At 39.4% G+C, this 21,736-nt stretch overlaps 2 protein-coding genes across 2 annotated transcripts; one reads left to right on the top strand and one right to left on the bottom strand.

Moving 5' to 3' along the window:
• Positions 1-3,801: 3,801 nt before the first annotated feature.
• Positions 3,802-11,666, bottom strand: kif25 (kinesin family member 25). The gene is made up of 15 exons (XM_053336478.1): positions 11,598-11,666; positions 11,374-11,439; positions 9,440-9,562; positions 9,055-9,196; positions 7,578-7,681; positions 7,370-7,455; positions 7,228-7,267; positions 7,070-7,137; positions 6,906-6,980; positions 6,583-6,729; positions 6,115-6,291; positions 5,416-5,570; positions 5,085-5,333; positions 4,206-4,361; positions 3,802-3,953 (listed from the first exon to the last, which is right to left on the bottom strand). The coding sequence occupies exons 1-15, from the start codon at positions 11,664-11,666 to the stop codon at positions 3,802-3,804; spliced, it is 1,809 nt and encodes a 602-aa protein (XP_053192453.1).
• A 470-nt stretch (positions 11,667-12,136) lies between these two features.
• On the top strand, positions 12,137-14,694 carry ccdc167 (coiled-coil domain containing 167). The gene is made up of 4 exons (XM_053336482.1): positions 12,137-12,240; positions 12,426-12,520; positions 12,918-12,970; positions 13,518-14,694. The coding sequence occupies exons 1-4, from the start codon at positions 12,169-12,171 to the stop codon at positions 13,634-13,636; spliced, it is 339 nt and encodes a 112-aa protein (XP_053192457.1). The 5' UTR covers positions 12,137-12,168; the 3' UTR covers positions 13,637-14,694.
• Positions 14,695-21,736: the final 7,042 nt, after the last annotated feature.

Below are 21,736 nucleotides of genomic sequence, written 5' to 3'. Positions count from 1 at the left end.
CAATACTGTATACCATGTAACTTATGTAACTGTTGACTGTAACAGTTTGCTTGAATTAATAAAAATCTAATGTTACGTTTCAGCTCTGAATGTTAGCGGGTTTATTAACTAATCCACATTCTTCTATCAGGATAAAAAGATCCTGCTAATCCATTTCTGTTAATCTTGGATGAACAACATGAGGAGCAATTTCTTTGATTGTCCTGATCACATGATTGCATTTATACGAGGTACAGCAACTCCCAGCTTGCACTAAATACACATATTTGTGTATTTGTTACTGGTATAATTATGTTTAATATTGTACTCCACAAAGTTTCCACCATTGCTCTTAAACAATTAGTTATGATGTGTCAAAGCAGTTGGACCATAAGTAATGTTGTGTGCATGACTGAGATTTAAGCACACTGCCAAATATCAACAAAGTATGTTTAGTAAGCAATCAGACTTAAATACTCCACTAAACTTAATTAATACTTTAATTAACTTAAATAAATATAATGTTTAAGTCTAAGTTTAAAGAGCTTGCAGGTACAATTAATACATTTTCGTGTTCAAATGACAAATTCCACATTATAATATCATAATTAAATGAGATGTTTTCTGGCTCCATTGGTCTTTTAACATTTGCAAAATGTTGTTGTTATTTTGTCGTTTATAAGTATAATAACCTACATTTTCTCATTCAGAATCATCATATCTCTAAGAAAAGGAATCATATGTGTGTTTAAAAATGTGTCCGAATGGGCCTCTAAAATGTTACGGATCTGTTTATTGGCGGGATTTTCCTTAACTATCTACATCTGGACCTCCCATAAAGCACTTGAGCCTTGAGCTTGAAGAACTAAAGATGCTTTCAGAGTTCAGAAACTTAGATTTAGTTTGCTGGATGAAGAAGAACAACTGTTTCAGGTGCTGTCACACTTTCAATCTCACTTTCTCCTTCTGTTCGTAAATTTCTTGTCTCATTCTCACTTTTCTCCAGTTTGTCTTTGCCTTTCCTTCCACTTCCTCCTCTCCTTTGTCTCTTTCCTCCCTGTTGTCTCTCCATACAGACGATGCTCCTTGAGTTTTCATGTTTGTTATCCTGTCACTGTCATTATAATCTTATTTTTTGTCCTGTCACTGCTTTATCCCCTCAGCCTGCTGTTTCTAAGACGCTCTGGGCATTTCAGCTTTCATGTCAGGATGGCACATGACATCTGTGCCTGAAAAACATGTCAGCTCTGGAGCTGCATGGATTATAACTTCAGCACATTGTGCAGCTCTCACATCGTAGTTTGCAGCACACTGGTAGCAGGAAGCTTATTAAAAGTGTGAGAGAGCATGTGTGTGTGTGTGTGTGTCTAAGGGGAGCTGATGAAAAAGAGATTTAATTACCAGATACAGTGTTATTCTAGTCGTGCTGGGATAATGTCCAACTGTTTCACCTTGGAGGAAATTGCCTGATTTGTTTTCTTTCCAAGATTAAACTGTAGTCAACAGACGTGAAATAGCATTTGCAAATAATCATCAGCTGCTAGACTTTAGTATCCAGCTAATGGTTTTTTCCACATTGGACAATCAGTTTTATAGCTTCTACTTTTGGCACAGTATTCCACCTACCTGTTCTTACAAGTAATTTACCGTAAAACAAAAGCTAAAAATAATACTTACGCTGCACTAATGCTGGTAGCCGAAGTATTCCTCTTCACTGTAATCTGCACAGCGGCAGACAGTTCATCAGAACAACAACCACACAGTGGAAATTATTTGTATAGAAAGTCTTTTGTGAGCAATAAACTGTATATCACTTCTTTTAAACACTATTTTAATTACAGATGTGGCTGAAATTACCATTGCTTTTTTATGTATGAAAATAATGCACCATTCACCCTGAACAGTGTTTAAATGAAAAGATTTACACAGTACATGTCTACGTTTGGTTTGCAGTGGAACAAAAAAAAGAATTGTGAAAATAACTCATGCTTACTCTACAAAGACTTTCTGAAAAACTTGGATAAACTTATTGGTATCCTTTAGAAATTGTAAGAAATAATGGATTTGTAGTGATACTGTAAGCAGACTATTGTGTTTTAATTAGTATCACAGGTGTTTTTAATCTTATAATCACTCATGTAGCCTGTTAAAAGGAGAAAATAACTCACTCTACTGTGCCATCACATTGAAGATGGAAAACAAAAGGAACACTACAGAGTGGTCTGAAGACATTAGAAAAGGTTACAAGACCATCTCCATAGAGTTTAACGTTCCTGGGACCACTGTTGCCAATTTTATTAAGAAGTTTAAGGTCCATGGAACTGTAGCCAACATCTCTTGCTGTGGCCACAAGAGGAAAATTGGCCCAAGATTGAGCAAAAGGATTGCCTGAATGGTCAAGATCCAAGCTGATCTTCAAGTTCAAGGTACGATAGTTTCAAGTCACACCATCCGTCACTATCTGACAATGAGCTCCATGGTAGAAGACCCAGGAAGACCCTAGTTCTAAGAGGGAGACACAAAAAAGCCAGACTGGATTTTGCCAAAATGCAAAGTTGTTGACATCCCACAGTCTCTCAGGGAGAATATGCTTTGGACAGAAGAAACAGAATTGGAGCTTTTTGGTAACTCACACCAACCCTATATTTACACAAGAAAAAAATCAAAGAAAAGATCATATTCATATTTACTGTGACACATGGAGGAAGCTCAGTGATGTTTTGTTGTTGCTATGATTGAAACCATATATTTCTGTCAGTTTGAACTTAAAGCAGAGAAAATGTATTGGTTTTTTTCAAGGTGGAAGAATACCAATATTTTCAGCAACATCTGTACCTAATGCCAGTGAGTTTCCAGTAACAGTGATTTCTGTAACATGCTAATAAACACAGACACCCACATCTGCTGATCATCTCTTTATTTCACAGTAATACTGACACCATATTCTACTGAGACCATCCTATCGAGGTGTTGACAGATGTGCATGGTCTAACCTAAAAAAAAAGATTATAATCCCTCCGCATCAGATCCAGGAAAAAACACGTGTTTTAGCACTGAATAAACATAGCTGCACCCAAAACACTAAAAAAAGTAAGGCATTGCTTGAGAAGCAAGTACTGAAATATATTATAGCAGAATACTTCAGTCAAAAAGCCTTTTATATACAGTACAGAACTGTTTACTACAGATATGATCTACAGCTTTACACTGTTAAACAACAAAGTACTAAATACAGTATGATTACTGTTACAGTTATTATTATAATGTAACCAGTGTGTAATCTTATTGTCATTTACAGCTACTTAGCACTGTTAGTAAATACCAGAGTTAATTATACACTTATACACAAGTATGTAGAACAATATATCTGCAGTTTCAGAAAGCCTGCAAGACATTTAATGCAAGTAAGATCTATTTAAAAACCAAATACACAGAAACAACACTGGCAAAACTAGTTTATTTCTTACTAAAAGTTACTACTAAATTACTCTGTAGAGTAAGAAAATGGATATCACACGCACATTAGTGTTGCAGAGTTTAGGAGTTTAAAAAACATCAAAAACAAGCTTTATCCTGCTAGTACACATGAGTATGCAGTGCTAAGTAACTGAGTGATGAACAAAGAAATCTAATAACTGGAGCATAACATTGTTTTACTGTTTAAGGCTGTGAACTTTGATCCATCTGTCTTTTCAAGGGCTCATGTACTCTGTGGAACTTATACCTTCAAATCTGCTCTCTTGGCATGATTGATAAAGAGTTGTTGTTACTGATGTTAGCACATACAGTACAAAGGGATGAAATCTCTCTTTTAGTCTCTCTTCACTTAACTTTTAGGGTGTTATTCTTCTTTCGTGGCAGATCTTTCTGGATCTGGCGGGCCCGTGTGCCCAAGCCCAGAGACTGCAGAGACTCTGAGATGAAGCGCTGTGTGGGAGAGACACACAGCATCAGCAGCAGCTTTGCGTCGCCGCCTGGTGGACAAGATAGAGAAAGACAGGAAATGTTAAACTATAAAAGAGGGTATTAAATGACACACAATGTGCATTTTACATTTTTCAATCATGAACGAAGACATTTTCAAAAAGGATTTCACAGTTTTATTATGTATGGAAATACTAATATGTGGAATCTCTCAGCTCCTGTCAGGATGAATGAGTCTTTCCCATCAGAAACAGACCTGAGACACATGAGGCACAGATGAAAGGTGTGTGTGTGTGTCTCACCTATGGCGTCCTGTAGAAGGTGGGTGAGTCTGCTGTTTCTGTAGGGGACATGTGGTCTCTGTTCAGCCAGAGCTCCCAGAACATCCGCCAGAGCGGAGAGACTACGGTTTATACAGGACACCTCCCACAGAGCTGCTCCAGACACTCCAGACATACCTGATACACACACACAATTATATTATCTTAAGCCATAAAGACCAGCAGATGTTGCGGATGTACTTTCCTGGGTAAGCAAGGGTAAGAACAACAATAATTACTGTTCCCTCTTCTCTTTCTTGTGGATTTATCATTTGATATTTAATGTTTAACTGATTGAACTTCAATATCCCAAAACACCTAGCAAAGTCATCAACATCAATACCGCACATCATATTGACAATACTTTATACAAAATAAATGAGAAAGAGGCAGATCTGTTATTTTGGTGATTTAAAGGGATCTTTTTTCTTAAGAACTGAATCAACAGAGTAGAGATGTGATGCTACTCAACGCTTGAATTCCATTTTTGGCATCACTACCTACATACATGGCTGAGACTCAGATTTTGCAGTTTGTACTGTGGAGATCCTGCAAGTTGTATCCTTAAAGAACACTGTACCCGTGTAATTACAAATTTAAAGTCTGCCACCACTCAGAAATGTGTTTGTTTATTGGTACATCACTTAAATGTTTGAGCTTCACTGTGCAGAATGATTTATGTACAGATTTGACAGTAGAAGGCTGTTATCACATTCATCTGCTGGAAGTGAAAAGTTTCTCTACACTGAACTTAAAACTTGCATGTACCTTTGAGCATGATTTGTGAGTTCACAAGTAGTTTGGAAGCTAACTTTGACCAATATTCAACTAAAACAAGTATGATGGGAGCTTCCCTCTTACCAACACACTCGCTCCCTGCCAGGTCCACCAGCTGCAGCTTGGTCCTGAAGGGAGTCTGTGACATACTGTGCCTGGGGGAGGGGCAAGGGGAACTCAGGGGGGAGTGACATGGAGAGGAGGGGCTGCTTGAGAAAAGATGTTCATCTGATAAGTGGCGGGCGGCAGGGTTGGCACGGCGACATCTTGGACTCCACCACTCCTTCTGGGTGGTGCGCTGCATGTCCTTCTTGGCACTCTGTAGCCTGCGGGCTAAAGGAAAAAGTAATAAAGACACAGTGACGTATGAAAAGGTCTAAATGTGGAGGTCTTTGAGTGAATGAATGCATCTCACCCAGGGCCACTGCGTTGGGGCTCTTGGAGGAAATGGTGAGTGTGACGATGAGGTGAGAGCGAGAAGAGTCGGTGTGGACGAGAGTGGGACAGTGGGCCCTGCGTTTTAGAACACTGCCGATGATCTGGATCACCTCAGAGGCGTTACTCACAGGCCTGTGAAACAAAAAAATACAACATGCAGAGACAGTGGTTAAAACAAGTCACACATCTTTATTCCTTAAAGCTGAATTATTTTTTTTAGCAACTTAGCAACTTAGCAACAAGCCAAAATAAACTGTATCAGAGAAACATTAACACATCCTTGTAGCTCCATTTTGGTCTCTACCTCCTAAGCTCGCTAGATTCTTCAACTGCTTTCTTCCCCTTTGCCTGTCTTTCATTTGGTGCTGGGCAAGCAGCATCCAGTGAATTTATTAGAGATTTTCTAGCTGAAATGGTGTCCTGCTCCTGCTTGAAGTAAGGTCTATGAGACCAGAGTTTGCAGGACAAACAATCAAAACAATGAGCTGAAAGGAACTAAAACAATGTAGCTGAGTCACTTGAGCCATTGTCAATATAACGTCATTAGCAGAGCATTTGAAGAACTATCTAAAAATTAATATTAAAACCCATGATACCTCAAAACTAACAGCATTTTTTTTAGTGGAGTCTTATTTCTAACCAGACACAGCTTCTTTTCAGCTCTGGCTGTACTCACTCGTATGTCAGAGAGGTGACCTGGCTGGTACCACAGGAGGTGGTGATGACATCGCGGCGCTGGCCTGCGGCGTTGCCCTGTTCATCTTTGGCCAGCAGGTCGAACACCTCGTTGTTGTACACCTCCATCACTGACACCTCCACCGTGTGGCTCTCGACAGGTTTCTCAGAGATCAGCCTGGGTCACACACACATGCCAGAACAGATAAATAAGCATGGACAGGTAAAAAGAGAAGGAAAAGTCAAAGTTTCAACCAAATTCTATTCCTTTTCACCTCACAGTGCACATTATGGATTGATGGAATTCATTAATTACATTTCTGATTGATTAGATGACACAATAAACCAGATCTACTGTGGTTTTCAGTTACAAATAAAGCTAGATAAAGAGCACAAAAGCATTTTCTTTTCTAAATTTCCAAAAAAATATGAAAGACTTTTCTCCCTCAGCGAATCTGTAGTCTGTTACCGAAAGAGCTCAGCGGCAGCCTTGGGTATGATTCCCTGCTGTGCCTCCTGCTGTGTCCCTGAGTGTTGCTCCAGCGGCTGGGATCCCATCATGGTGTGAGTTTTCCCGCTGCCTGTCTGCCCGTATGCCATGATACACACATTATAGCTGCAGAGAAGGGAGGCAGATGACAATCAAATGATGCTGAATCCATGCAGCTTTGTCATGCTGTTTGTTGTGTATTTTAAAAAGTTTTCTCTGCATTCATGACCCACTTTCTCACAAATAGATTTATTTAATGAATATAGGGATTTAAATTATTTTTTGTAACTTGTGACACTCACCCATCCAGCAGAGATGTGAGGAGTGGCTTGACTTCCTCAAACACAGTTCCCTGGCTATCCTCTGGTCCGTGCACCCTGGAGGAAACAGTCATCTCAGTGAGTTTTCATCAAGAAAAATGAAAATAGAATAGAATAATGCACATTTCACCATGTGTTTATTTTACCTCTCAAACTCAAACATCTTGTTTTGCACTGGTGTCCCTGTCTTTATACAATTCACCATCACTGTGTCCTTAAAACAACAACAAAAGGACAACGTAGTGAGAACACTGAAGTAGGCCAACATCCAAATAAAATCCAGCGCTAAGAGTCAGAAACTCACATCACTTATTGCATAGACCACTTCCTCTGATGATGCAGGCCTGAAGGAGACCAGGATTGGGTTATCTTCACATTTATAAGCAAAATGTTTTCATATTTCAATTATGATGCAGTATTTTTTTTAGCGTTGGTATATGACCCACCCTAATCCAGAGGGGTGGGACTGGACATGGTCGAAGGGCAGAACCGGACGCACCCTACAATGAACCCTGATGTTCCCTCTCAGTTCCTGTGGGAAAACAGAGGAAAAAATTAGAGGAAAATCAACAATAGAGCGCATCAGATTTGCTCACCCACCACCCTATAGATAATTACTTCTTCCTTACATGACAAATAAATATCTTTCCTCACCACCACTGTATTGTGAAGCTCTTTCCTCCTTTGCCTCTCTGCTTTGCACCTCTCCCTCTCCTCCTCCAGAGAGCGCTCCAAAGCTGCCACGCGAGCCTGCAAGTCTAGTCACGGAGAGCAGAAAGTTGATTGAGTGGAAACAGTGTTACATGTGTTTCTAATAAATCCAAACAATATCATAAATATTTTACTTGCTTTTACTTTTGACATCATTAAGTCAATAATATGTTTATTTTGAGACAGTTAAACAACAACAAGAATGAAAAGCCTCTACACTGCATTTAACATTGTATTCCACCACGTCAGAACTGGTAGCAAATCCTTCTGCAGCACAGTGTGAAACTTGAAGCTCTGCTGTGTCTTCAAGCAAATGACAGAAGTTGTGAATGAAAATCTGTCTGCAAAACAATCTACTCCAAAGCCACGGGCACCTGTACTCTGATGTAACCTTTTGAATTCAGGCCAAATCTTTAATCCTGGAGCACACAGGTTTACACATACACCTGGCATACAACACCTCCATTCACACAAAGCACAGGCTGAGACGTTGACAGACTAAGTCGGGTAGGTTATAAATATAAATGATAGTTAAATGCAAAGACTAGAAAATAAAAAAACTTCTCATAACTCTGGCTGCATCATAAGTCATAGTTTATGCCATTAAAACGATGATGATTTGTCTCTTCATTTGGGTTTGACTAGATTGTCTCTAGTGATGAGATGTGTTACTTGTTGATTTGTTAATCTGGGTGATTGTATCAAAAATGACTGCAAAAATACTCCAATGGTCATTTTAAGAGGCTAACGTAGCTTCATGTTGCTCTTAAAAATCTTGAGCTGCAATCAATAATAAAAGGTCATAAGAAGCCATTTGGTTTGGAGAAGCCTGTAGAGGGCTTATGTGGGCCAAAGCATTTGACAAGATCAGTCCGCCAATCCGCAGAGACGCATTGACAAGCCGCCTGACTTATGGGACAACACAGAATGGGACATTCAACCTTGGACAGCCTCGAACGGGCTGGGTGAGAGAGAGGCGAGGAGGGGAGGGACAGTGTGAGAGGATTAGCAGCCAGCACAAACATCTTAATTGAGATACAGTCGGCACATAACCTGTAAGCCACCTTACAAGGGTGGAAGAGTGAGTAGCAGAAGAGGAAGTATGAGGCAGAAAATAAGAGACAGGATACAATTCTTCCTTCAAGTGAGCTTTTTAAAGACCCTGCACCTTTAACTTGTGAATGTTTTTCTCTGAAGAGGTCCCAGTGTGTTGATGTAATTTTACATTCTTTAATGTGTCATTTGGTGCTGATTTACAAAAGGTTTCCACCAAGAAAATGTTGATATTGTTGATATTGTTGATATTGTTGAAACGCTGCATGCTTGCTCCACCATCCATCAGCTCCTCAGCTCCTGTCTGTTGACCAAAATCTGACTTTCTGTCTTCAACACTTCAAAATGTTCACATTCAGATTCTTACCTGTAACCTCATCTGCAGGGTGGCCATTTCGGCTTAAACTGGCTTGTCCCACCTTCTCCAGCAGCTGCTTGCTCTGCTCTTCCAGCTCAGTGGCAAAGCTCACATACACTGCAAAAACCTCACTCAGGTCCTGCTTCACAGCCTGCCACAAAATCAAACACACACACACACATAAAACACACAGATCAAATATGAAGCTTATGTGTATCTACTGAAGGCAGACATGTGTGTTTCTATAGTGTATAACCTGCTTATACTTGGCTTTGGATGCTATTTAGGGAAACATCTCAACAAGACAGACTTGATTTCAACTCACCACCGACTTAACCATGCACACACGCACACACACAGACACACAAACACATTCCTCTAGGTGCTTTTGTACCTGGACTCCAGACAGGAGTTTGGTAAGAGTCGCCCGGGTTATCTTCTGTGCATCCTGCTGGTGCTGACGTTGTCTTAGGGCCCGGGTTCCTTCTTCATGGTCCCGACGCAGTTTCCCCAAACACTGAAGAGAAGATCAACCTGCTTATTCTGCACAACTTTGTTCTGACTTTATGCCAAACTACACTATGACATTTTTGGGTGAACAGTTAATTTGTCAGCTGTCGAGTCGTTTAAAAATCATAGAAAATGACACATTTCTTTTATAGATATTTTTACTAAAATGTGCTGATAAACACTCACAATGTTAAGACTGAAGGTAACAGGCCTTACACTGTCTCAAACATTAAAAGGATGAGAACCTGTACATCCCTGTTCCTACACAGTTGGTAATTGTGTTATTCAGCACGATAGCATCCTTTTTTTAATTATCTGGACTTATGGTAGGCTACTTGTTGTAAAGGATGTGAATACAATGATCAGCTTACTGTCCAGCTTCAAATGCTGCACAGAAAGTGACTCAATACACTGCTGCTCACAGGTGTAACTGAGCTACATTAATTACATGCAATCCAGCCACCTTCCTGAAACAATGGGGATTCGAGGATAATATGACCTTATAATAATTGGGTTTAGGTTATAATTATATTATTATTATTATTATTATCATCATTATTATCATTATTATTTGACAAATATTTGAATATCGCATAATGCTCATTTTGTCCAAAACGACGTCTTACCTGCGTTTCCCTTCAATAGTAGACTTTTCTGAAGATATAACATAAAAATGTCCACACACACAAACACATGCTTATCTTGGCTAATTTTTCGAAACATACAACACATATGCCATATCCTCATATATATATATATATATATATATCCTACAACTTGTTCGCGTTTTACTCCGTTTGTCTCTTAACAGTTGTGTGTTAGCCTGGTTAGCCTACAGATGCTTAATCTACGCTTTAAGTGCCACTCTTTTGGCACATTGGCTCGTTTAATGTCGTTTCTGAGGCTTTCCATTTGAATTCACAGTAACATAACACACTAAACTTTACGGAGTCAAATTCACCGGGTGAGAGACGTGTTTACTATGTTTTTGTGGTCGTCATGGAAACGGGAACGCCATATTGGTTTGACGCTCACGGTACCAATTGGCTGAAGAGTCAACGCCGTCACTCTCGACCAATAAGAAACGCGTGTGGGGAGTGACCTTCTGTTATACAGTCTATGGTAGTGACAGACAGGTACAGAGCACAGGTGTACTCAATACAATTAAGGATATCTCTAGTACATTCAAGTGGTCCAGTAACTAAGTCCTGACAGTCAGCCAGCCAGCATGCACAATAATGATAACAGGACACGGAGATGGCATTGTTAATTAATGTTATTCATTTCACCTGTGCTTTTCCGACAATTAAAATAGCCTAAACCCAATTAGTCATCTAACTTTTGGCATGCCTACTAACATCCAAACTAACCTGCGGTTAAAGTGACAGTATATTGTCTGGGATGCTTTTCTTATGTCTATATTATCATATTACACACTCAGAACTTTGTACTAAAAGGTTAGTTAACCAAAAACTTGAAACCTGATTGTTGAAGGAAACACGGTTGAAGGTTGTAAGGTTGGAGCCAGCTTGTCTAGGTGACACACAAACTCATCAGTATCATCAAATTCAATGCTGAATACTTCACATACAGCAGTACTGTAGCAATGTGTAAAACCCTGGTGATGTCTAACACACACACACACACACACACACGGAATAAAAAGTCATGCAGATAACCCAATCACACAAAAGAACCATTCAGGAGGTGAAGTACTTAATTTAATGGGCAATGCTAATGTATATTAAGATAAAATAGAGTCAATGAGTAGAATAAATTAAGGGTTAAGTGATTAATGAATGGCAGAAAGCTTCTTACCTCGGCTAGTCTTAAATGAAGAATAGCATTCTCCGTCTCCAGTTCAAGTATCCGCTCCTCTTTACTCTGAAAATACAATGGAAAAATTACAGTCTCAGTAGTTACAACTTCTGGTTATGAAGCTGTATGTTTGTTTTTCAAAAACTAAGTTACAGTACAAGTCGCTCTACAGTCTCTGATACACTCATAATAAGGCCATGTCCAGTAGTTTAAATGTAACCTACTCTCAGTTTGTGCTCCAGCAGGTGCACCTGATGTGCAAATATTTGATCCCGATTTATAAAGAGAGGCATATTTTTCTTTCCCCCTTAAATAAAAGGAGATAAAAGACAGGAGAGTGTGCAGCAGCCTCGTCTCTTTTCCTGTCTCAGATGATCAAGTCGTGTCCTCTCAAGTCATATAATCCGATTAGGACGCAGCCAACAACACTGCTCTCACTTTAAGTGCTTACCTGTGTGCTTTACAGAGGGGAGGAGGCTGATGAGAAGGACGTTCAGGCAAACTATTATCATTATGACAACTCATGATGAGAAAATAGTCTGCAAACTATGGATCTAACCTACTTCAACATATCAATTAATTCATGCAACTATTGCCAAACAACTTTGATTTTTTTTGTCTTCTATAAACGAATAAATTAATGTAGACACCGTAGACACACTCATGTGGCACGCTTGAGACGAATAAGTAAACTAACACTAGAGGTCAGCACAGCTCCTGAGGACAGATGCGTGAAAGGGAATGAATGAAACGATGAAGAAAAATACTTCCGTGTAGTCACAGCTTCTCTCAAGCATGACTCATTCTGGTGTTAAAATGGCTAAAGTAAAAGACAAACGACGAGAGAAAATCAGCGTCGCCAGTGAGGTGAGAAGTTGAAGGTGTCTTTGCTTTATGCTACCGAGTTGCTCTTTACTTTTATCGAAGTTATACTAATGTTCAACGTTGCCTGTACACACTCCACTCATTCATTCACTGTCATTGTCTATCTTATTACACTTTCTGTATTTTCTTATACAGTCTATTATATGATTTCACCCCGTTTTGTTCAGATTGACCGTCTGGAGGAGCGGCGGGCCCGTTGCCAGGACAACCTGGAGAGGGCGGAATACAGGAGCAGAAAGGAGAAGCTGTCTGAGAAAGAGAGGTGAGGATAAGCAGGACAGAGATGATGATGATGAATGCTGTGACACTGATGCTTCAGTATTAATAATCTACTAATGGTCCTATATAATAATAAACATAGCACAAAAAGTAAGGAAATGTGTGTTTGGTAGATCATTTCTTTGTTGTAACAATGCTTCTGGGCAATAAATCTGCCTACTGAAAGCCTGTGTATTTCCCTAAATGGTAGCTACCACATTTGTAAGGAACATGCATTTGATGGATGAGCAGCAGAGCTGAGTAAACATGTTCGTGTTGGTCATTCTGGCCCGAACAGCACGCCCAAGCTGATCCCACAAAATTTGACAAGTTTTTCATGGGCACAACCCAAATACTCAAAAAAACTTATTTGAGTCATTTTTGTCCTTTCTGCTGTACAGGCAGGAACTGGATGATGAAATGGCAATTATAAGTGAGAGGGTCGAAAAGTTAGGTAAGTCTGTTTCCATAAAATGCACATTCATACTGTACAAACGACTGCAATATATACAGGCAACATGGTGGTCTTCTACTCTGGCTTGGTGTCCCTTCTGTCCACTTGTCAAAAGTTGTTAAAATTGCTCCTATTAGCCAGACGAGCACCCTGTCCACTACTGGTGTGTGTAAATGGGTGACTGATCATAGCATGTTATTCTAGCATCTATTACTGATTCCCAAAACCCAAAGTGATGTCCACAATTGCCTTCTATTGTCCTGACTAATAGTCCACACAAGCAAAGGCTAAATCAACCACAAAATACTAATGATTATCAAAATAGTTGACAATTAATTTTCTGTTGGTCATTTCAACTCTAGTTTTAAATTATCGTAGTCTATTCCTGTATTCTGTATTTAACCTGCTATTACTGCCACACACCACAAGCAGAGCACTTGCAGATTTCGTTCCTTTCATGATGTTCCATAATTGATGTAAATTGCCACAGCTGCCACACATTAGTGACATCATATCAATCTTCCTTCCTTCTTTCTTCTTCCTTTAGACAAGGAGCTACAGATGTTAAGAGGAGAGAACCGGAGGAACATGCTGCTGTCAGTGGCTCTGCTAGCTGTCAGCACTCTCTTCTACTATGTCTTCATCTACAGTGAAGAGGACTCATGATACCAGCAGCTATCTCAAAGGGACATACTGCTCTTTAAGGAGCTCGGGACAGGCGTGTCATTAGATAAGTGGTCAGGTCAGGACTGTGTACATGCAGCAGCACATGAAACACCTGATGTGTGTGTTGAGGAAGTTCCTCAGCCGTCCCTCTTTGTCATATTCATGATCTTTTTTTGTAGTTCTGCTGGGTTTATCTAGCACAATGCTCAAACCCAACAAAGTTACTTTTTGTAGTCAAAACACCACCTGTCAGTATCCTCTTGTCATCACACAGTTATGAGGGCAAACACCAGAAAGATGCTGTATTGTGTCAGTAGCACTGTGTTTTGATAGTTTGTGTCAATGCTAAACTATCAGGTGACAACATTGAATATTCAGTGTGTGCCTTGCCTGTTGGTAACCTCATGATAATCCCAACCTACATAAAGCTACAGCTGACACAGGATCGTATAACCAGCGATTCAGTACATTTTGTAACACATACATGTATGAGGTTATATCAAGGCGAAGCGAGCTCATCTTTTGTTTGGCTTGCTTCACATCTTGTATTTTTACTGCTGTATAAAGACTTTACTTTATAAAATGACATTAACATGAGGAAGAATGTATATACATAAAATGTTTTTCACATAAATAGCCCAAGTTTGTCAGTTGTACGTGTCATTTTCACATTGCTTGGATTCTGAAACATCAAACAAGACCAACAATACCACACGTCAGGAGATTTAATACGTTGATGGAGCAGAATATGAAAATCTCTTATATAACTTTATTGGTGGAGAAGATCAGGAAGTCCATTGTTCAATAACGGAAGCAGTCGTCTGGGGGCCGGTCCAGTGACAAAACACCTTTCTCTTCTGCAGGGATTAAAAACAACATTCCTGATATTGATTCTCGTCACTTAAAAACCTGAGACTCATAATCATTTTAGCCTGTCTGTCTCATCAGCGATGGTTCCATTCAGGACTGAATAGATTTAATAGCAGGAATTATGCTTCACCTGTATCCCTCTGGTCAAACTCTCATATAATGAAAGGCACTAAAATGATGTAAATCAATAGCCATTGTCTGTCATTATTTCAGCAGTAAAGACATTTTCTGACCCAACTTCACCTAAAGACCAAACGATTATCCCCATACATTTTCTTATCATGGGTTGCAGTGCTTCTCTGCTCCTCTGTTCTTATTATATCCTGTTGTTGAGCATTTTACTCCTTTTTTAAGGAGGCAGGTCAGTGTTAATGTAGCTGTGGTGATGATTCACATTTTATTACTGTTCTGCTTTTAAATGTCTCTGATGTTGGAAAGCATATTAAAAAATTAGTAGTTTTATAGCCTTACCAACCTGTTTTCTTTGTTATAATTCCAATTTATGCTGTTATCTATTCATCACCAAATCCCATGAAAAGACCAAATATTCCATACTAAATTAATTTCCTACTCAGGACCTAAATTATAGATGTAAACAGTTAACAAATATATACTTTAAACATTTACTTACACAGGACCAAAATGTGCATTTGTTGGGATCTACTTTCATTTTTAAAAATGAAAAAAGCTTCTCTCGCTCATTACTGTTTGTATTATTAAGTTGTTGCAATGTTTTGGACTGTCCAACCTTCATCAGGTATATCACGGGCAGTATCATATCACTTTCATACATACACACAAGAGCTGCCTCAATCATCCTCGAGATGACTGGAAAGATCAATCTGACTAATTGATGAGTACTTTGGGTTAATACAATTTGTGTATTAGTGTATAGTGTGTGACCAAGTGCTCCGAAAACTGGCAAAGGTGTTGGAGGAATGCAGGCTTGAAGCCAACAAAACCAGCCCATCATCCTCCATACTGCAGACACGCTTTGCAAGGCAAGGAGTTGAGGCCAGAAACATCAGCCAGTGGGAGTGGTCCATACTGAAACCCAGATGTGAGTGGCAGATGAGGGTTAACCTTAATCAGCAGTCGAAGTTCCCACCTGAAATTATCACAACTTCTCTATGGCCAGACATCATCCTGTGGTCCATCTCTGCCAAGACAGTAATCATGGCAGAACTCACAGTACCGTGGGAAGAAGGGATGGAGGCAGCCTTTGAAAGGAAGAAGGAGAAGTACACCGAGCTTCTGCAGCATGTACAGAAGCATGCACCTACCCTGTCAAAGTCGGATGCCACTCAACAGCTACTGAAAACCCTTGGAATAACAGGGTCCAAGCAAAAGAAAGAAAGCACTCAGGGAACTGGCAGTGGAGGCATAGAAAGGTAGCTTCTGGGGCTGTGGCTCAGACGAAGAGACCCTAAGCAGGGGAACTAAGTGTCTTAGGGCCAGCTGCGGGGAGCAGTAGGGAGACGTCCCCCCCGCTGCCCCACCATCCAGAGATGATCTGGGATAAAAGGGGTGAAACTGTGAAGGGTGGCTCCCAGCTGATGACCCTGCGGTTGGCCCACTGGCACCGATGCCCCACAGGCTACAAACATCTGTGCTTATATCTATGGTACAGTGGAGTAAGCTATACCATGCCTTGAGTATATTCAATATTTGTTCAAAAGACGAGTTCATTACTGGTTTTGGTCTTTTCATGGGATTTGCTGACAGCAAGAAAAATACAGAGTATCACCCACACTTATCTGTTAATTACAATCAGTTGATATTATTTGCTTTGAATGCACTGGGGAGATATTTTTTTCATGCGGTGGGAATCAAGGTAACTGTATATGACAGGACTGCCCCATGAATAATTGTTTGTGTGCCCTCCCTCCTACACACTCTATTATCACAAACACAGTCCACAGCACACCCACACATGCTCATCCCCAGATAAAACTAATGTAAACAGGACTATTATGCAACACTTCTGTGGGATTTAAAAGATTATTATGGCCACTGGATAGGTTTAATGTTGTTTTTTACATTGCAGATGATATTATCGCTCATAATGAGCACTTGCACTTCCACAGGTGAAAAGTAACACATTTTCAAATAATTCTCAATAATTTTGATAACAGTTCTAAGTGCTTGATTTTTGAAAACTTTGTATTTACTCATAAATGTAATAAAGTGAGTTATGGTTTCTCAATTACAATAAAACAATTGATAGGTGACTAGGTAAGAGGGGAAAATAAACAAAACTGTACTGTATGTCCCTCTGTTTGAACACATACTTCCCTAACCCTGACCTTCTGTGCAGTTTATAAAAGTTATTAAAGTTCATGAATTATTGAAAACACACACAAAAAAAAAAAAAAAAAAAATTAGAACAGGTCTGTCTGAGCACCAAAATGTCAGACGTCACTTTGAATTCTTTTGGATGCAACACAGCAGGAGGTTGGAGCTCACCCGCTGCAGGTGGACGTTCAGTGTCTACACTCAGGTCAGATGTCATTACGTAAGTTCTGCAACAGTTGTTTGATTATGTCTTCAGGTCTTTGTCTGTTGCCATTTGCTGCCAGATCAGTTGAGTCACATGACGTCATGAAGGTTTTATATCAGATTGTTTTGCCCATTTTTCAATTTAATTGGTGCAGTTTTTTGGGTCTTGTATATATGTCAGTGAAATATATATACAGTGCAAATGCATTGTGTAAATTCATTGTATTATCTATTAATGGTAGGAGAAGTACTCAGATCTTTTACTTAGGTAAAATATAACAATTCCATAATGCAAAATATACTCTGTTACTAGTAAAATACCTGCATTTGAAACATCACACGGAAAACATTAAGTGGAAATACTCAGGTACCTCAAATTGTCAGTATAGTACGTATGTAAGTAAACGTACTGTACATCACTGTTATGTGGACATCAGAGGTGTTGTGTACTTGTAGTTATATGACTTTATGTTACACTTGTCATGAATATTGAACAATATTTCTAACTCTAATCAACACATACAGCATGCAATGAACTTCATAATAATTTAAAACCATCACTTGATTTATTACCCCAGTAAACATCTTCCTAATGAGTTTATGGTCTCAATTGCAACTAACAAGTCTTCTTCAAAGCAGCATAATGTTCATTTTGTAAAATATGGTTCCATGTAGATGAACTAGACGATAAAGCAGTGTAGCTTGAAGACACTAATTTTGGGAATGACAAGTTGCTACCATGTCGACAATGCTGAAAATCTAAAGTAACCATGATGAAACTCATCATGGTTACTACAGGCATAGCTGTTGCTATTTCACAGTGTGTTTTCAGCTCATGAAATTAATTGTAACAGTATGGTCACCTTAAAAAGTCTTGTTAAGCACACTGAAAGACCCTCTAAGGAGTTGACGGGGTGTTTAAATTGTTTTAAGCCTGTTTTTCACTCGCAAAAATTAATTATTTCTTTTACAGTCTATGATTAAAAACTGTTATTAGTGAGGAGTTAAAGGACTAGTGTGTTAGTGTCATCTAAGGGTTGCAGATTGCAACCATCTGAAAAGTTATCAAAAACACAACAATTCTTATTTTCAGGTGATTATACCCAGATAGCAAAATTCTTTTGGCCCATATCTGGCCCACACCTGACATGTTCATCCGGCCCACATACAGCATGGAATGATGGCACTTGGGCGGTCCGCTCATGTTTGCCAAAAGTGGGCCATAACCAAGCCATCACAATGCCAGATGTCAACCAAAAACACACCAAATAAACCAGTTCGGCCAAGACTGGCCCAAATATGTTTCAACAAAGGTGGGCCAAGTATGTTTCCTTATATGTGGGCCTCTTTAGGCTCACATCCGGATTAGTCATTGCCATACTTGCCATATTTCGGCCAAAGATGGGCCATATTCGTTTTGTGATATTTGGCCCAAATGTATGGGCCAGTTTAGGTTCACGTCTGTTTTGTCCGGGCCAGAAGAATGCCTACAGTGCCGGATCATTGCCTCAAGTGGCCCACATTCGCATGCTATCTGGGTAGCCTACACTGATTAAAACATATGAGTATTATATTCCATTTCTGCCAAGTCTGTTCCACTGGAGGCCACTAAATTCTACATTCAACAGTCCTTTAAGTCATCATGTCCAGATAATAATGCAAGTCACATTCTTGAGTCCTTAGACTGGTTGTGAAATGTATCCCCTCCACACCCAATATCTTAGTTATCATGGCTAAGGTGAGCTGTCAGACTATGGAGGATAGGACTTTTCTCCTTGTCATGATTCTTTTATTGGTGAAAGTACATGTAGAGCACAATTATTTTGTATTCAACGTTTTTCAACAGTTGGACTACTCTCTGACTGGGGTAGAGAGAGATGAATCAGACAAGGCAAAGTGAGGAGACTGAATGAAGGTACGGTGTGAATAATAGAGTAGTAATACATGTAGCAGACAATGAGTGAACTGGTTGCAGTTACTGACTCATTCAGCTCCAGCATCTTTATCTGCCTTCTTAATCTTCTTATTATCTTGCAGGTCAAATTGACCTGTTTCAGGGGAGTATTTCATTCATCATGATTCTTTTTCTCCTTCCTTGAACTGTTGTAATGGACTTCCAGTTTTAAGCATAGCTGAGTCCCTGGCACGTTTAAATAATGAGGTAATGTGTTTTGTCAAATTGACCTGGTAGCAGAGGAGGCTAAAGTTCTAAATTAAGCCAACATTTGCTTGATCTTTGGTTGGCCACTTCTTGCTGTCATGTCCTTGATAAATATCTCACCACACATACACAGACCGTCAAATAGTTCCTCTCATTACAAGGAATCCAAACGCCCTTGTCTCACTCAGCTACTAAGATAATTTCTTCCCCTCCTTTTTTAATGTTCAGCATGTGACAAGCAGTGAAATAGTCACCTATAGTCTGTCAGGAGCCCTCAGAAGGACCATGGGTAAATCCACAGATACAGATAGACTGTAATACTCTAGTGAGCTTTGCCTATTTAATAAATATGAGCTCTTCATACTTGTGGCACCAGCTGCTGCACCTACTTTACCAGTTACAGTACTAAAAGTATCGGCATCATCAAGTATGTACAAGGAACACAATTGTACTGCGAATCTGGAAAATGCTGCAAAACTGCACACAGCAGAGTATTAATTATGCCACTTTAAAGTTCTTTATTCTTTGAATCAGAAAGTGGATGGCAAACCAAAGTGACACATTAAGACCCCTTTAAAGGTTTCTCTAAATGTTTTTTGTAGTGCATATCCAATTTAACTATTCATTCATTTTCACAGTAATTTCTCAGACAGTTAAATGAATCGAACACGACAGACACTTTGACATGCCACAGTAGGAATATCCCGAGTTTAAATAATAAAATAAATGATGGCTGAATATAATTGAACTGTTTCAGTTTCCGTATACTTACTGTCACACTGTCAGGGCTTACTAGGGCACGTGAATGAAACTGAGTCATTGTTAATGTTATTAGTAACACCTGTGTTTTCCTACAGTGACGAGTCAAAATGTCTGCTGTGAAAAAGACCTGTGGCATATTCCCAACTTCTATAAAGGAAAGGCAAATGCTACATTGAAATGAATAAAATGTTTGCTTGCTTGCTGTAGTTCATTGTAAGGGTCAAGTGAAAAAACACTAGTAGCTCACTGATAGCTCAAATGTTGATAATAGTATTATACATTTTTTATTGGTTGACTTATTTTGCATTAGTTTGGATGTGGATGATGAAATTATGTATGATGAAGATGTAACATTTAAGAGGAATCAGTGACAGTAATGAACATACAGTAAGAGCAGAACAGTGTTTCTCTGTATGTGGATCTGGAGTTTTACCATTTTAAGTTGAATTAATAGTGAAGTGCTCCTGCAGCCATGTACTGCACATTACTTTAGAGCTGATACATTGATACACTTGGCAATATTTATGGTGATGTTCATGATTTTTAGACTGTTATTTACAGTAATATTCTACTTTTAGAAATGCAAAAGTGGCCAAATAATTGGGTCCATAGTCCATTTAAATAATTCAATAACAGTAACAGCATTTTACCCTCGATAAATGTCTGCAAGCAGCCTCAAGAACATCCTGTGTGGCGCAAGCAAAAAGCTAAATCCTCAAACAGCATGTTGCTGTCCACAAAGCTTATTAAGCTCACTGTACCTTGAAAAATGTCTCTCACCCACACTCACAATGTCACACAGTGTTTTTCTGAGAAGCCAGAAGGAGAGAGGATTTAATGTCCCCTGGGCCAGGTTTAGGACTGGTCTCTCTCTCTCTCATAAACACACTCAATCATAGACACGTAGATGCACAGAACCTCACACAGCATGCGTGCAGCATATACAGCGCACATACAGACATCACATGTACACCCACCCACAATCTGACAAGTTACAAGTGACGAATCCTGGTAGGAGCCAGGCTACTAACAAGCACACTCATTCACTGCAGTCCTGTGCCCACACACACACACACACACACACACACACACACACACTGTTTGAACAGGCCACAGGGAGAGCAGCAAAGGCAAATGACGATAACTTTTATTGCGAGGCAGATTTTATGTAGCTGAAGTGGGCTTGTCCCTGGGTTAGGGTTAGTCTATACCTGTGTGTGTGTGTGTGTGTGTGTGTGTGTGTGTGTGTGTGTGTGCATCTTGGTAAACCCCAGCATCTGGAGGCTCCAAGTCTTCCCCAGATACCGCTGTGATTTCCATGGGCAGTTACAAAATAAATGAATGCCAGTATTGATTTTTTGTTTCTTCTGCCATCTATATCTCAAACATTCCTGCAATTACACTTATTATATGAATATGAAATGGCAACCAGGAGGGAGGAAAAAAAACAAACAGCAATCTGTGTGATTAACACAATCAATAACAGCAAAACCTTTTCCATTGAGCTAATGGATAACTCAGTAATAGTAATGTTCCTATGGAGTGCATTTGCTTCGCCACTGTAATTAATGTTATTAATGAGGGAATCATTCAACTGTGTACTTCAGTAATTGCCTAGAGAGCTGCTCAGGTCTGCCATGATCAAGCATTACATAATTCAAACAGTGTTACCAGCTTCTATTTAGTCTAATGGGTCTAATATCAAAGTGAAGGACTAAAGGGACATTTCAGTGTTGTTAATGTCAACCTCTGCAACAATACTGAGAAGTGATAACTCAGATTTATTTATATTTCATAACTTCTTATTC

The sequence above is a fragment of the Scomber japonicus genome, chromosome 17 (assembly GCF_027409825.1).
Source record: "Scomber japonicus isolate fScoJap1 chromosome 17, fScoJap1.pri, whole genome shotgun sequence".
Classification (NCBI taxonomy): Eukaryota; Metazoa; Chordata; class Actinopteri; order Scombriformes; family Scombridae; genus Scomber; species Scomber japonicus.
This window is presented reverse-complemented; position numbering and strand designations above follow the sequence as displayed.